A 16,707-nucleotide genomic window follows, 5' to 3' on the forward strand; every position below is an offset into this window, starting at 1 on the left:
CAAATAATTTAAGTGGACTACCAAATCAGGTAGCTGGACGCTTTCATAAACACCATCTCCTACGAGGCTGCTAAACGCAGCGCTTGGTTAGGGGTCTTCCCTTGGAAGCTCACAGCCTGGCCGAGCTCGGGCAGGAGGGCTGCAGGCCACCAGCTGACACCAGCTACAGCCGTCGAGTTACCGCCAGCGCATCCCGACAGAGCCCGGCCTGACAGAGCAGGGTGAGTGGGATGCAAATTATTTCTCTTAATGACAATAATTTCCTTGGAAAGATACAAATACCTTTACAGTAACACCCGAGAACTCGGTTCCGTTACAAATTCCGGCTGTCGAGCGCTGTGAAATCCAGCGACACGAATTCTCCTACAAATGAGAACTAAACGCACAGAACTGAACCCATCCCGTCAGCCCCGAAGCATTTTTAAAACCTCAAGGTGCTCACCGCAGCGGTGGGAAAAACCCTGAAAGGACCCCACCAGGCCTGGGAGTAGGGGTTATCTCCGCTTTAGCGACCGAGCTTCCTCCAGACTCGCGCCTCACCCGCCCCTCCTCGGCCCGGCAGTTTTGTGGGCTCCCTCTGGCAGGGCAAGCAACCGCCGGGACGGCTCGGAGGGGCCTGGGAGCACCCCAGGGGCGTAGCGGAATCCCCTTAAAATCCAAGTGCCACCGGGGAGCTGGAAGAGCCCTGGATGCTTAAGCACTATATAATAACCCGGCTCCCCCGGGCGCCTCAGAAGGGCCCCAAAGGAGGCCTCGGGTAATGCTGGCGTTTACCTGGACACAGACTTTGTGTTCAGGACAGCTGATGCCTCCTGCGGTCACTACCATGCAGACAACGATTAGAATAAGACCATGTGCCACGAGAGGCCTTCCTGCCCCCAGCGCTGAGCTGGCATTTACACCGCTGGAAAGCACGGCTAAAACACTAGCATCCGCCGAGCGCCACGGCGAAGGCGAGGGCCGGCCGGCCGCCGTCTCGGGTGACCGCTTCGTAGCTACGGTATCCCGGCTAGGCGACTCGCTACCTAGATTATCCCAGGGAAAACGCCTTGACGGGGCGAAGGACGGTGGCGCCAGGGCCCGAGGGCTCAGGACCTGCTGCCGCTGCCCCACGCGGGTCCACGCGGAAAACAAACTTTCCGGCCCGGAGGGGGCAGGAAGGGGCACGGTGGGGAGGGGGTTGGAAACGGGGGAGTGGGGGGGCGCGGAGTGGGGGGGGCGTGGGAACGGGCGCGCGCGGATAGCGCGCGTGGGGGCGGGCGCGCGCGTGGGAGCGGGCGCGCGGGGCGGCGCGGGGCGCGGCCCAGGTGCTGCCCGGCGCGGTGCCGGCGCGCCCTGTCTCTTTAATAAACTGCCTGCCGCCTGTCTGCGCGGAGTAAATTTCCTCCTGTCATCAGGTCGCGGAGGAGGAGTTTGTTAATGTTCAGTTTGCTCAGTGGATCGATGTTTGCTGGCATCGCCTCGCCCTGCCTGTGCGTGTGTGTGTGTGTGTGTGTGTGTGTGTGTGCGTGTGTGTGTGTGCGTGCGTGTGTGTGTGTGTGTGTGCGTGCGTGTGTGTGTGTGTGTGAATACCAGATTTCCTTCCATCCAAAGCCTCCCTGTCCTCTCCCATATCACTCACTGCCTGGCATCTGACAGCAGCGAACCTGCAGCGCTCCGCGCACACACACACGCACGCACACACACACCACGCACACCCGGGCACCGCTCCGCCATACGGCTCTGCGAGGAGGAGGAGGAGAGGAGAGGAAAGGGAGGAAGCCAGCCAGCCCCACAGTCTTTCCAGAGCTGCCTTTTTAATATATACATATCTATTTTGTTATTTATTTATTACCGTTCTCTGGCACTGTGGGCGCCTTTCATTTGCTCCTGATCTTGGATGTTTGAATCAAAGCAAAGCAAGTGTTGCAACAGTTAAAAAAAAAAAAAAAGAAAGAAAGAAAGAAAGAAAGAAAAGCCAACCAAAAAAAAAAGAGAGAGAGAGAGAGAAAGAAACCTAGACCTCTAAAATAAAATAAAAAACCAAACAGGTTCCTATCAGTGAAGTGGAAAGGAGGGGGGCAGGGGAGGCTTGTCTGGGGGGTGCTGGGGAAAGCAGCTGAGAGGCAGAGGCAGAGAAACACGACTCAGGAGCGTCTCAGGGCTCTCGGATCTGGGGACAGAAGTGAGATTGGAGAAAGTAGAGCGATGCCAAGGAGGAAACAGCAAGCACCCAAACGGGCTGCAGGTAAGGAGAAGCCATCCCCTTACACAGCCTCCGTGTCTCTCCACTCCTTCCACTCCTACCCCCCATCTTTATTATTATTTAGGGTCACCCTTGCTTTTCCGGGCTGGATCTTTATTTATTTATCCCCCTCCCCCTCCTTTCCCCTCCGCAACTCTAGCGAGCCAGTTTCATCCCCGCTTGCCAAGACCCTTCCTCGGGCTCGGGCTCGGGCTCGGGCTCGGGCTCGGGCTGGCCCCGACCCGGCGGCGCCCGCGGAGCCTCCGCGGAGCCCCGCGCCCGCGCTGCCCCGGCCAAACTTCCCCCCAACTTTCGGCAGCCCGCGCCCTCCCGGCCCCGGCCCGCTTGCGCCCCTCTTTTTTTTTTTTCCTATCTTAATGCTGGTTTTGGTTTTAAAAACGTGCGTTTCGCGAAGTGGGTCGGTGTGTTTAACCTTTAATTTTGCCGTGTTTCTGGTGGCAACGCTGGCCGGGTGTGTGCGCGCGTGTCTCTCTGTGTGTGTGTGTGTGTGCGTGTGTGTGTGTGTGTGTGTGTGTGTGTTGTGTATGCCTGAAATAGTACAGGGACTGTCTCTGCCGATGAACCCGGTGGGGAAGTTCAGCCTTTGATCATCAGTGGTGAAAATTGCAACAGGAAATAAAATGAAACGTTCTGACTGTTAGAAGACAATCCGCATTTTCAAATCAAATTCTTCTTTTGTTTGCTCTCCGAGTTGATATATTTGCACATGCCAAGTGGTTTTGCAATTATTATTATTATTTTTTTTAAGAAGAAAATAGTTTGCAACTTTGGAAGTGTTTTGTTCTGTCATTTGTAGGGTGTTCTTTTTCTTTCGGGGGCCGAGAAAAAGAAACAGATGAGTGGGCCTGTATAGTAAATCTTTTCAAAGAGTTTTCTTTCAGGCTGCTTAATTGCTTTTTATTTTTTTTTAATAGTGTGGTGGGGTTTTGTTTCTGGGAAGCGCAATATGGAAGTTCATTTTTCTTCTGCCAGACCCACCCACTGAAAAATCAGCTTTCCAGTTGATTGCCAGCTTTGATTTGACATTTGATTGATCACCTGTCATCTTGCTGCCTTTGATCTATTCATTCTTGATATATATCAATAAATCACTCACCATGGTAACCCAAGTGCCAATGACGTAAGGCTTGCCCTCTAGATTCTCTTAGCCAGACATGCACAATTATTATCTTGTTTGGCTTTTAATGTAGGCGGGTTTTTTCCCTTCTTTTTTTCCTGGTATCCTTCTTCAGATTAGTTCTATTTCTAAAGAAAACTCTTTTTTTATGTCCTCAGTTTAAAAAATTGTCTGCTAATTTTTCCTCCCCCATCTGAGTATTTTCTCACTTTAGCATATTACATATGGGACAAAATGTATGGGCAAGTTTAGTGACACAGTGGAATAAACTTTGAAAAGTAGTGCTTGGGATTCATTCAAAGGTAAATGTTATTTTTGAGAGACTGAGCATGCATAACTTTTGTAAACTTATACGCATTTTGCCGTATTCATATAGGTGTGCGGGCAGAGACTTTTGGGACATAACCAATGTGCCTATGCAGGTTGCTAGCATGTTTCCTGGCAAACAAAGATCTGCTTTAACTATAAATAATAGCAAAGATGGAAATGCATACATATATAGGTATTTGGAAGTACTCTCTGATGAGTTGCTATTATTGTTTTATTCACAAAGAGGTTATCTCTGAATAAGGCATTAACATTTTCAACTTACAGGATAAATAGCTATTTTTTCATGGATGCTGATCATCTCAGTGACAGTGCTAGAATTGCTCCTTTTTTCTTTCTGTCAGTATAAGGCATCTTTTTATTTTCTTTTCAAAGTAGGATTTTCACTTGGAATGTGCGTAGTATCTTTTTGTAGAAGGGGCACTCTGTCCTTTTTTAGGAACACAGGCTATAGAGTAAGTAAATTCTTGCAAGCAAAGCCCATATTGTTGTTTCCCAGGATTTCCCGGCTAAGAATACAGTAAGATATGTTTTTTTATCCAGAACGTTACAGTATTTTTGGGAGTCTTAGTAATGAGATAGAGATTTGAATGACCACAGTAACGTCTCTCCTTTCCTGTTCTCATTATAAAATGTGCATTGGTCTTCAGTGGTGCATTTCTTTGATTATATTTGTCCTCAGATCAATGTTGTTTCAGGTGAGCAAAATACTGCAAATGCAGCCCGGTTTCAGCCAGCATAACCGATTTGAAGTAGGTTTATACATTTGCAGTAGTTCTTCTGCTTTGAAGTTGTATGTGTGGGTTTGTAGGGGGTCGGGGGGGGGGTTTCAAAAAGCAGACGTGCCTGTTGTATATAGTTCTTAAAACTGACTTTCATTTTCAGGGATAGTACTGAGGTTTTGTTTTATTTAGTGAAAAATACCTCAAAGTGACAGTAGACAGACTGTGCAATAAGAAATGAATCGCTCATCAAGGCTGATAGCAAAGCTTCTTATTCCTTTTATTTAAAGGAGTTAATACATTATATATTACTTAATTTTCACTTTTATTTATTTTTACTTGCACAAGTTCAAAGGTATCAGTTGCACTGCGTTTTGTCTTGATGGCAGCAGAGATATTGAAGAGAAGTTTGCAACTTTTAGCTTCTTTAGGTAGTTCACCTCCAACAGAAGAGAAATGATAAGCCTTATGATTCTGGACATGCATGCTTTTGTCATTGCTTAAAATTAAATACTATGCACAACTGTAAATAATTACTCCCATGCACTGACTTTGAAAGCAGGTTTCGAGTTTGATTAATGAATAATGTAAAGGTTAGAGAGAACCAGCAAGTGAATCAGAAGTGAAGTCCTGCTGCTAGATGAAAACCTATCTAGAGAAATATACGTGGCAATTTTGTCCTTTTCTATTATTAATTTTAAGCCTTGTATTCCTAAGAAATATATTACAGACCACTGTAACGAAACAAGGTAGTGTAATTGGATAAATGGGACACTATTTATGTTTGATGATGGGGATTTTAAATCTCGAATTATACTTTTAAAGCTACTTTATTTCACATCAACCCAGAAACTGTATCAAATGCATTTTGATCTTCGCAAGGCTGAATCTTTTTTGAATCGTCATTCTTTTAAGACCATCGTTTCCATTCCGATAATTCTTAAAGCAGGTACTGAGATCTCTCTGTCTCAGCACCTGCTTTAATAACATACTTCTGTTTACAATAAACAACCCATTTGTGTTGTGAGCTTTCAGCCAAATGAATCACAAAGGGCTTTACCAGCTGTGGGCCTAATTTTTCTCTTACTTGGGTGCAAATCAAAAATAGCTGCACTGACATCGGTGCAGTTGCAGTGAATGCTATCTGTCTATTCCAGTGAGTAAGAAGGGAATCAGGCCCAGAAAGTACTTCGTCGTTCCACGAAATGCAGCTACCTCTGGGGTAGAACTCTTGTAACAATTCCATAACAAATGGTAATATATTAACGGAAGGGTGGAAAAAGGGTGGGAGCAAAGCAGAATTGCTATTCAGATTTTATTCCTAGGGGTATGAAATAGCTTTCAAACACAATTTCACTGGATTAAACTCTCCTTTCCCCCTGCAGCTTGTTTAAATGTGCATATTTTATTATGTGATCATGAATTGCTAGTTTGCTTTTTAAAGCCTGCGAAGAAGAAGAATCTGGACTTAACGCCTTTTCCGGCTGCAATTTTATATTTCTTCCTTTCTTTCTCTCCTAGCTCCAGTAGGCTATCTCAGAACCAAAGCTGTTGAAAAGTACAGCAGAAACTGATCTCAGTCACATTTATTTTGTTTATTGGCGCTGTAGATGAATAATGCAGTTTTATTTTTGAAAAAGTCCTCATACAGCAGCAAACAGAAGACAGCTCACAGTCATTACTTTAGAGCTGCAATTTGCCCCTTAATGGTAAAGGTTGTTTAAAACAGAAACATTTTTAGAAAGTGAAATTCTGCTTCCTTCAGAGAGCAGAGCAGACTACCAGCTAGGTCTGATATGTGTATTCCTGTGTTTAAAGGAGGCAGTATATATATGTATTAATAACCAAGAGGGTTGTGGCTTTTTAAATATTATTGGTATCCTTTATTACGCGGGCAATAGAAACAGGTTCCAAGCGAGCAGTACTGAACAAAACTGTAGAAATGGCAGCACTGCTTTGTTTAAACATCCTCCAGAAAAGCAAGCGCACATCAAAACCACCTAAATAGCTCCTGCCTGAGAACCTTTCCGTTACCATGCACATCACGACACTGACAGATGACAAAAAAGCCAAGGTGCGCACAAACAAGAGGAGGCTTTACCTACCGCTTAATTAAATAGATTCCAAAAATAGGTTACTTTTCCAACTAAAGATCTACCGAACTAGTTGCCATCTGCATTAAATTCTGGTATCGGGCTACTACGTCCGAAGCTGCTGAATATTCGTCCCCAAGACAGAACTCAGGCCTGAATGGGACAGTCTGAAATCACATTCGTTGCAGTTGTTTGCTTATTTCAATGTTAATCTCACATATCAGAGCACCGTATATTACCACCGCATAAAGACTGGGACTCTCCAAGAGTTCAGACACTGTGACTGTAATATAAAAGACATTTCTGTCAGTAAATGACATCATTTTATAGTACAGTTAAAAACATGCTCATTGTCAGAAATTCTTTTGTGTAAATGATCTCCCTCCTCTGTGCTCGCTAATTGAAAAGCCCGTTTTCTTCAAAACTGCAGGGTTTGGGTATATCCTCCCGGAGCTTTCTCCTGATTTTTTGCTCTCATTAGCAGCACCCACCTCGAGTCACTGTTTCCCCTAGATGAGGTCCCTGGAGTTCCTCTGTCGCACAGGGCTACGGTGAGCCTTTCTCTCGTCATTTTACTTCACATCCCAATGAGGACATCACTCCCAGAGAGTAACTCCAGACTCATGGAAAAAGAAAAAAAAAAAAAAAGCTGTCAGTTGCTGTGGCTGCAATTCCCAACTTAGCAGCAGCAGAGGGAATGGAACTGTACTCTATCAATTACAGTTGGAACCAGAGGCTAAACACTTATTGTGTTAAGCTATTGTGCAGATCTTAAGAGCTCAAATGTATAAAAAAAAAAAAAAATCATGTCAGCTAGTGGAGGGGAGAATAAGGCCTGGTTCTTCTAACGGATGACGTATTATTAGTAAATGCAGAGTAAAATGATTCAAATTCTCTGTACTTACTGCCTCTTGGATTGGGACGTGTGTATCATATTAAGCCTGAAAAAAGAGGATCCTACTGCCTTTATTATTAAAATAGCACTTTTTTCCCCCTTCTTCTCCCTCAAATGAAAATATTTGTGAAGTTTTACTTCTAATGCATGCTCATGCAAGCAGAGAGACATTTCCATCCGTCTCCGAATCTGATACCGGAGTCAATTGGAAACACATTACACTCTCAGCTGAAGTCTTACATTTCATTCGGGCAAGAGCAGTAATTTTTCATTATCTATTTAATTACAATAATTTACATGAAAGTGGGCCCAGTTCTGCAGTTCTTACTCAGCACTTTGCTTCAGTGGGTAACTGGCCTGTGTAAAGACTGCAGATGTGAGGCCGGGCTGTTTAGCTGCAAAACTAACTGTTACTGAAAAATACTTATAGTTAGTGTCCAAAGAGGGACCAGATTCTACCATTAAGCTTTTAAACACAACCTGCCTTTGAAATCTAGGGAGACTTCGGGCAGTTAACTTACGTTACTAATGGTTCCCCACTCTTTTCTGAAGTTTGTATGACTGATATATTTTACTTGTTCTGCTAACTTCCGTTCTAAAATGTGTTTCCATTCTCTGTGTTCATTTTTGGGCACTATTTCTTGGTGATATGGTCTTTTAAAGAATCCTTTTAAATACATTATGCTATGTCCTGCACAGCAGCAGCAGCAGCTCTCACCTAAATGCATGGGGACTGCTCTGCAAATCGAAAGCCTAAAAGTTCCATTTAGTTTTAGACACTAAAATCAGTTCTTTCTCATTAAGGTGACCTCTCTCTCGAGGCTGTTAGGTCTTGGTGCCTAGTCATTTTTAACCATGTTATAATAACATCTTTTGCAGCTCAGAAACACCTTGACAGTGAGCGGTGTATTTTTAAGGTTTCAAGGAGAAACGCATCACAGAAGCACACTGTTTCCCATTAGATTTGCACATCCCTCTTTAACTGTTGCAGCCTTTTCATTCGTTACCTTGTGAGGTTTCTCAGGAGAAAAGAAGTGGAAAAACTGGTCTTATGATCTAAGTGTTGCATTAAGTGTTTAGTTTAGAAAAATGAAGAGAATCTTTGTTTCCCTAAAAGAAATATTTTCTCCCTTTGCCCTACAAAAAAGAAAGTCATAACAATAGTTACAAAAGGACAGGATTAGATTGTGAAAAATACAAAGTTTAAAATGTACAGCACATGATGGTCCTAGGTATTAGTAAAATTCAACAGCCAAATGAAACAGTGCTAAATATACTGGAAATAGATTCGCTTTCTGTATGCACCCGTACACACCTGGGAGAAGGATAGTCGTGCACCTACCTGGGAGAGCGATGCACAGTTCTCAGCGGTATGAGCTGGAAATCTTGGTTGTTTAGAGCACTTTTTAATTGTTCTACTGATATTTGCCCACATGTTAAAATTCCTGTGATGTTAGGCGTTACGTCCACTGAAAGTCCTCTGTTAGTGTGTATTTGCTTTAAATTCACAGTTCCTGGAGTCTGGTGATTATCCAGGTGCTCCATATGCTTTTTAAAAGGAAAATGTATTTAAAACCTTTTGCTATGGAACTAAAAAGCTTGAAAACATGCAATCTAAAAGTTCCTATGCTAAAATAAAAATACCATGAACTTCAAAGTTATGCTTTTTAACATCTCATAATTTTCAGCTAGTCTCATTATTTTTGAGGGTGTGATTTGTGATTTTTGGCCATATTGCTTCTGACTGAGTCTCATGATGAACTGTGGCTTATGTGAATGTGTATATAATTACATACATGCACACACATGATACAGTAAACAAAATGCATAACATAATGATGGAGTGGAGATACTTGAATAGCAGCTCTGAATTTGTATTGCTATAAACGAAACAGTTTGGACTTTGAAAGATCAGACCATTGGTTTTTGAGGAGTGGCTTTCAACTGAAGTTTCATGGAGATTGTTTTTTAGTGGCAATTAAATCTAGAAAGTTAATAGCCAGGAACTGTTCTTTAAAGCCTAAGCACTTGCAAGACCCGTGAGGAATGCGCAGCCTGCCTTTTTCAGATATAATCGGACTTGACTTCATTGAAAAAAAAATTACAGCTAGCAACATTAATGCTGTATGTTTATTGTATTAATGTAAATGAGATGCTGACTTCTTTCTTTCATCTCCATGGCTTGTATCTATTATAGCTGTGTCTTATTCCTTTCTGTGTCTTTTCTCTATGTATTCTGTAAACTGCTATCGTCTAATGATATTGGGACTCATTAAAGTTACTCATAATGCTAAAGAGACTATGGGAAGCATCCTTAGCTCTAGGTGGCAATGGAAAAGCAAAACTACTGAACATATGGGGAAAATCAACCAAGACCAACCCTTCCATTCCACTTTTGGATAACCCTTAACCTTGATAGGTCAAATTAGAAGAAAAACCTTGCAGATAGGACCATGTATTAGAAAGAACCCGTCAGTTTTAATATACATCCCTACCTGGCAAAGATGAAAAGCAATAAAGTTATAAGGAGCTTTCTAGCTCTTCCTGCCTCTCTCTCAAAAGACTCATTTAATTGAAAAGCTTGTCGTGCTTGTTTTTATGTATGTAAAAGAGAAAAGGGCCAATTTTGCACAAGGCCTAATATTCCAGTATAGTATAATAAGAACTCTTTCTAGTTATTTTTGAAGTCTCTCTGTTCATATAAAATTAAGATCCACTTATCTTAAATTGTAGTAAATCTCATCCAGTATTGCTTTCATAACTTAAAAAATGCTATTAAATATTCCCAAAGCATCTTTGCTAGAGTGATATTTGGTCTGCTTATGTGGGATCAGTGCACAATTTCTACTAAAAAAGCAGCAGCACACAATTCTTGTTTTTAATGAAAATAATTAAATTCACTGAGATGCCCTGATAGCAGAGACTTTTCCTAGTGAAACTCTGCTTAGAGCAGATTGGAATGAAAATCTGAATGTACCAAAGCGCAGTTCAGCCTGTGCAGACAATAAACCCATTTCTATCACTGACCCTCCAGTTGGACAGAAGTCATTTTTATGGTAGAAAAGGAAGATTTTACTCCAAGTTTTCCATATATAAATAATTTTGTATAAATTACACTAGGAATCACCATCTCAGTTCATCCAGCCAGCAGTTTTTTCCGTACATGTAATATCAACTCATTTACTTCCTACAGTGTGAGCGGACTCCACAGAGAAGAGCTGGATCTTTTCATGATGTACAGTTTTGCAGTGAAGAAACAAAACCCTCTACAAATGCTTTTTGGGGAAATGACCCACTCCATAACCTTATTCTAGCTGGTATATTGATGTACTAAAATTATTTTTATGCATTTTTCAGGCAAGTCATAGCATTTATAAACACAGGCAAGTAGCATTAAATTAACATGCGAAAGGAGAAAGAAGCTAAGTAGTTATATTGATCATCTGTAGCATTAAATGCTAAAAAATTAAAAGCTTTCTAATGCTTTTGATTAGCTGCATGTTTCCTGCTTGTATACATGTGCTTTGATAGGAAGTAGAGTACTATTTCTTCACACTTAACACCTTTCTTCTGAGAATTTCTTACTAATGCGATGTAGTCCTCAAAATAACCCCAGTGAAGCAGAATATTTTCCCTTCACTTTACAAAACGGCAAACTGAAGCCTGGAGGTATTTGCTGGTTTCCTCAAGGTCTAACAGCAGCTCTGCTCCTGGCTCCCTGCTGGAGCCCTTCTGCAGGGGCATCGTGGGAACGCGCCGGCAAGGGGACATGAAGCCAAATTTTATCCATTCTGCGCCACCTCCTGAAGCCCAGGAGTTCCCGGGAGGCGAAGGGCTCACGGTCGGTCAGGCAACGCTGAGCTCTGTGAACTTCCAAGCCAAGGAATCTTTCCTAGGGGATAGTTTTAGGCAGCATAATTTAAGTTCCTTAACTTCCCTAAATTATCCTCAGATGCGTTTTTGGTCTCTGGTAACTGTCAGGACCAGAGAATTCACTTACAGTTAGTTTTCCGCCCACATCCTGTTCTACGTTTATTTTGTTCAGACCTGGGATATAGCTTTCTATTTCTGACAATATATCATATATTGCCTTGAGAGACAGAAGAAACCTAGTATAATTATTACTTAACAGGACATACACATTTCCCCACACACAGAGTACTGGTGGTGGCTGGAAATCCCAGGCAATAAACTTTGATGCCCTGATTTTTCTAAGTGAGTGACTTTTTTTCTCAAGTTAAGTGTCTAAATCCTTATATAGGCATCTAAAAAGATCCAAATTTTTCACAGGATTTAGCATTAGGCAGTTCCCATTGGGTCTTGCTCCAGTCCCTCTCTTGTGTCAACAGGAATAGTAAGCCTAGATCAAGGGTAGTGTTGTTTTTCTGAAGTGGAAATGTATGTATTGCCTGTAGAAGAAATATGATGCAAGCAATAGCCTATGGATTCATTAAGAATTGTTTCTGGTTATTTTCACATGGCGTTACCTTTCAGGAATGGTCATTTCAGCCATTGTATTGACAAGAACTCAGAATAAATCTTAGGTAGTATAGGGCTGTTGTGCCGTACCTGAGAGGCCACCTGCTGCCCTCTCTAACAGAGACCTGATCCTGCTGGGCCAAATCACCAGGTAGAGCTGCCTTCCCTGGAGCTGGGGCTTGGGAAGCTCTCCTGTGGCTCCTTTTCAAGTGGAAATTAATGCTTGCCTCTATTTCTGAATAGTAGGTTATTAGAGTTCATATGCAAACTCCCAGGATGGGAATTTGTCTCTCTTTGATAATTGGTATAATAATATATATTTTTAGTGGTCCAAAGTCCTTGAGCATGAGCCTTGTATATGTAATTTATGTTTATTTCTTACCGTTATTAACTGTAATTTAGTTGCTGGCGCCTTTCATTGCCTTAGATTGAAGGGAGTGTCTCTATCCCATTGCCCCTCCACAAACAATGCCCTTCTAGGGTTCCTCAGCCTGTATCCTCGCCCAGACATTTCCTAGCCTGTCAAATACTGTCATTTCATTCCTTACAGATCATTCACAGAACGTCTCCTGTTGCACACACAAATAAGGAACAAGTGCAATCAAGATGCATCATCGTTTAGCATAACAAATAAAAGCCGATCTGTGCAGATTTCCCTTAAAGCATCTCTTAATATGTATTGTCAAAATGTCTAAAGATGTGTTTTACTCATAAGCGTTTAATTATTTGTGACAATTAAACTAATATTCGGAGCAGGAAAAAAATGAGGGTATTAAATATTTTCTCTTGTCAAAAGCTAACAAAATGTCACCTGACATAGCAAACTCCCTCTATTTTGGATTTCAGACACAATATATAACTGAAAAAGCACTTAAACAAAATTCCAGAGCCCCGTTTCACAACCCTGGATTTTGCCTGTATTTGAGAAAATTGTATTTTTAAAACTAGACCAAAATTTAAGGACACATCCTTAAAGGATATGTCAGTAATGAGTAGCTGAACGCCCAATGTTTAAAGAGGAGTTGCTGCGAATTTTCAGGTCTGCACTTAAATTTAAGGCCAAGGTCCCCCCTGGGTGAATCAGGGGGGCTCAGACCTGAGTTTTGTAGCCTCGGCCGATTATTCTTTTACTTGTGCGTGAGGAAAATAGCTCGAATAACACATCCATCAGCCTGTTCTGCGGCCAGAGGTGTAGATTGTGCTGCTTTTCCCTGCCGGTGCCTGCAGCCGGACGCGCTGAGGAGCCGGCGGGGCGGCGCGCGGGGACGCAGGCAGGAACGAGCAGCCAGAAGCAGACACTCCCGCAGCCAGCTCCGCTGCCGAAGGCTCCGTGCCTGCACCTGCCTGGCAGCCTTTTGCAACTGTAAGAGTTGAGCAATCTGATAGCAAAAAGGAAAACCAGGGAAGAGCTGGCAAAGATGAGAGAAACAACGGAGGCCTTGAGAGCCCCGCAAGTTGTCCGGACGCTGGGAGCGCTGCAGAGCCATCGTAACCGCAACGTCCGCGCTACGGGCACAGCAGTTCCCATCGTCGGGCTTGTTGGTGTTTTTGGTTGGACTTCAGTGGTTTCTTGATGTTTCCAGACCTGAGCTGCTCAGAGCAGCAATTTCTATTATCGTCGTGCAGGTTTCCTTTTGTAAAAAGTTCTTCCTGAAGTTTGAGGAAGGACGTTGTTTGGCCAAAATTGCAAAGACATACATCAGTTGTTGTTTTGTTTTTTTTTTTTAAAGAACTTGTAGTACCACTGTGCTTTCTGGGAGTGACTGGAAAAATTTTCAGCCATATCTTCTGCTTTCCCTGAGCAAATCCACCCAAATTTGGCTGACTTACGCAGCCCAAAGGTTGCCGGTGCCAAAGAACTTTTAGCAGGTGCCACAGCGTGGCCCGAGCGTGCCGTCTCCACCGCGCAGGCGCCGTTCACACCGCCCCACGCGCGGTTACATCCCCCTAAAATCGGTTTGGGCCGGAGCTAGGTAGGACAACGGCTTTCGCTGCTGCAGGACAGCTCTGGGTCGGAGCAGCGACCGGGGCCGCGGAAACCCCCTGCTTGTGCGTTTGAGCTGGTGCCGGGGCCCCGAGGCGGGCGGACGGATAACAGGAGGGAACTAGAAATCAGGACGGGGGCAAGCAGGCGTGAGGGCAGGAGCAGAGAGTATAAAATTGTCAAGTGGCTGCCAAAAACACTTCCCTGTAACACCCGGGCAGCATGAAGAGCGTGGGGTTGAGCTCTGCAGCGCGTCTTAGGGTCTCTGTCTAGGTTAAGCCCTGAGGGTAAATAATTGCTGTGTGTCGCAGGGTGGGGCTGGGCGGGTTTGGGGGTGCGATGGGTAACGTGGTTGTGAGACACCCGTGCTGGCAGCCGTGCCGCGCCGTGCCGCGCCGCGCCATGCCGCACCGCGCCACAGGTAGGCCGGAGCGGAGGGGGGAAAACACCGGCAGCCAGAGAGGTTGTCGTACCCGAGCGAGACACTCGGAGAAAATACGAAGAACAACGCCCAGAGTTTCAACAACAGATAGCCGTTTAGATTAAAAATATATAAATATAAAAGAAAAAAGGGCCGGTGCGGTGGAGGCCTGTTTTCGTGCCGCGGCACGTAGGCCGCGCAGGGCTCACCGGCGCGGCGGGCTGCCCTCCGTGTGGGCGGCAGCTGCCCCCTCGCAGCTCCGGGGCGAGGCGGGGGGGGGAATTATATTTTATTTATTGCTACATGGGAGATTTTCCTTAGAAAGCGAATCTTTCTGCCTGGAAGTCAGTGACAAAAGTGGAGGCCGGGGCGGTGAGGGCAGGCTAGGCCGCCTCCGGCCCCCGCGCTCCTGCACTGAGTGAGGGAAACCCTGAGCCTGTCGGTCCGGAAAACGGGCGCCCTCAGGCTGCTCCTCCGCTTTCCCCGCGGACTTACGAGCGATTTTATCAGCTTGTGATTCCGCTTTAAACATGGGTAAATCATTGGGAGAAATATTTACGAGGTGGGGGTGGGGGTGTTATGATGACCTCTACGTCTGGTTTTCCACTCGTTTGGATTAGGGACGTTTTAGCTTAATGGTTCCCAAACACCTCTGCTAACGCCTCTTCTTTCGTTTCTTGTCACCTCTGAGGTGCCGCCGGGCAGGTTTTCAGTACGTCCCCGTCTGATGCACCTCCACTGAGGTGTGCGCGCGGGAAGGCGAGCTTAAGGCCACTTAAATTGGTTGTTAGGGTGAATACATTAAAAGTTTCTCCTTTTTGTGTTTATCCCCTTTCATGGTAGTGGTTTAGCAGTATTTAGGTTCGGTTAAAATGCAGTATTTTCAACGTGCAAAGTATGTTCAGGGGAACAAGAGCGTGATTCTGAGTCTCTCCGAGGAAATAAGCATCTCGCAGCCATCATCCTGCAACTGGGAAAGTTCTACTATATGACATCTATATAATTTAACCTAATAATTTTTTTTTTGCAGTGATGTAATGGGGAGAGTGACCTGGACTTTGTAAAAGTTCCCCTACTTACTTCAGATTCCCAAGAGCAATGTAACTTTCTAGACAGTGTTTTATATGCCCTGATTAAAACGTAACATATTTTTGCATTTCCTGTGCAGTGACCTGTTAGTGCTCATAGACAGAACACTTAAGCAACAGTTACAAGGAGACATTTCCAAATGTGCCTAATATGTGAGAGTTTTTATAACATTCTTATTTCATTTGAAATTGCAGCTACAGCAGGAACCATTCAGATGGCGCATTGATTTAACTTTTTAATCCACTGTTTTGCTACGTCAAGTAAAATAAATGTTTGTTTTTAGCTCCCCGTTTTTTTTTTTTTTTTGCTTTGCTAAAACTTGTAACTACTTTCTTTAAGCCTGGGATTCTAAAGGGAGCCACATTATCTGAAATTTAAAGCTTGCTTTTTGTAGCTGCTTTCTCACAACTCCCCCAAGGGAAAAAAAAAATACAAAAGTACAACTTTAGCAAAAAGGGCTTTTATATCTCTATCAATTATAGAAACACCAGCTGCAGTAGATTACAAATGTGTTTGGCTGATTGTGATGTTGTGTGGGGAACACTGTGGCAAGGAGCTGGATTCTGCTCTGCCCGACACCGCCGGGATGTCGCGTGGGCCCACGGCTGCCGCGGCCGGTGCTGTCAAAGCTGGGGTGGGCAAGGCCAGGGTCTGGCTCTACCTAGCTGGCTACTTGCACACACGAACTGGTGCTAGGGAAAAAAAATACAGAGCTGTTGAATTTGACCATCAGTGCTAACCGTGTGTCGTTGTTTGCATGTGTTTTTCCGTGAGCTGAAGCAAAAGCAAAGCCGATACTTCTGTAGCCTAGACTGGAAACCTCCAGAGAGGAGCACTCAGATTATTGTTGTTCTTTATTTTTTATATCTAAGAAATTTTATTTACTTTTACTTTCTTGAAGAACAAAGAGGGGGGAAAAGATACCACACAGCAGAAATAATTGTTTGACAGGTCCTAAATGGTGGAGCAGTTGGATGCCAGGAAGAAAAAAAAAACCGTATCAAGACAGCAATGCAAGATGGACAAATTAGCATTTTGGTGTTGTTGAGCTCAAGAAAAATGAATGTGTCAAAGCATGTGCAGGTTATATCACCTCACTAATATCCTGGGGTAAAAGGGTATCAACTTAAAAGCTTTCAGTTGGTCGACATCTTGGTTACTGTTTCATTTAGCTTCTTGTACTTTGAATTGCACTGGGAGTGCTTGGTTGGGCCCTGGTTTATTTTAACAAAGAGAAACTGACATATCAAAGTTCTGTGTATATTTTTCAGCAAAAATGTAATTTTCTATTTTCATTTAATCCCAGGAATGTTGGCATTTTCCGGGCTGTCAAAC

General features: G+C 43.8%; 1 protein-coding gene across 4 annotated transcripts in view; it reads left to right on the top strand.

Moving 5' to 3' along the window:
* Window positions 1-1,490: 1,490 nt before the first annotated feature.
* TSHZ2 (teashirt zinc finger homeobox 2) overlaps window positions 1,491-16,707 on the top strand; it is a 233,870-nt gene continuing 218,653 nt past the window's right edge. For all 4 annotated transcript variants that reach the window (XM_009684017.2, XM_009684020.2, XM_009684018.2 and 1 more), the window contains exon 1: window positions 1,491-2,227. In XM_009684017.2, the coding sequence (XP_009682312.1) occupies window positions 2,188-2,227 (40 nt within the window). In that variant the 5' untranslated portion in view covers window positions 1,491-2,187. The remainder of the gene's footprint in view (window positions 2,228-16,707) is intronic.

The sequence above is a fragment of the Struthio camelus genome, chromosome 18, assembly GCF_040807025.1.
Source record: "Struthio camelus isolate bStrCam1 chromosome 18, bStrCam1.hap1, whole genome shotgun sequence".
Taxonomy (NCBI): domain Eukaryota; kingdom Metazoa; phylum Chordata; class Aves; order Struthioniformes; family Struthionidae; genus Struthio; species Struthio camelus.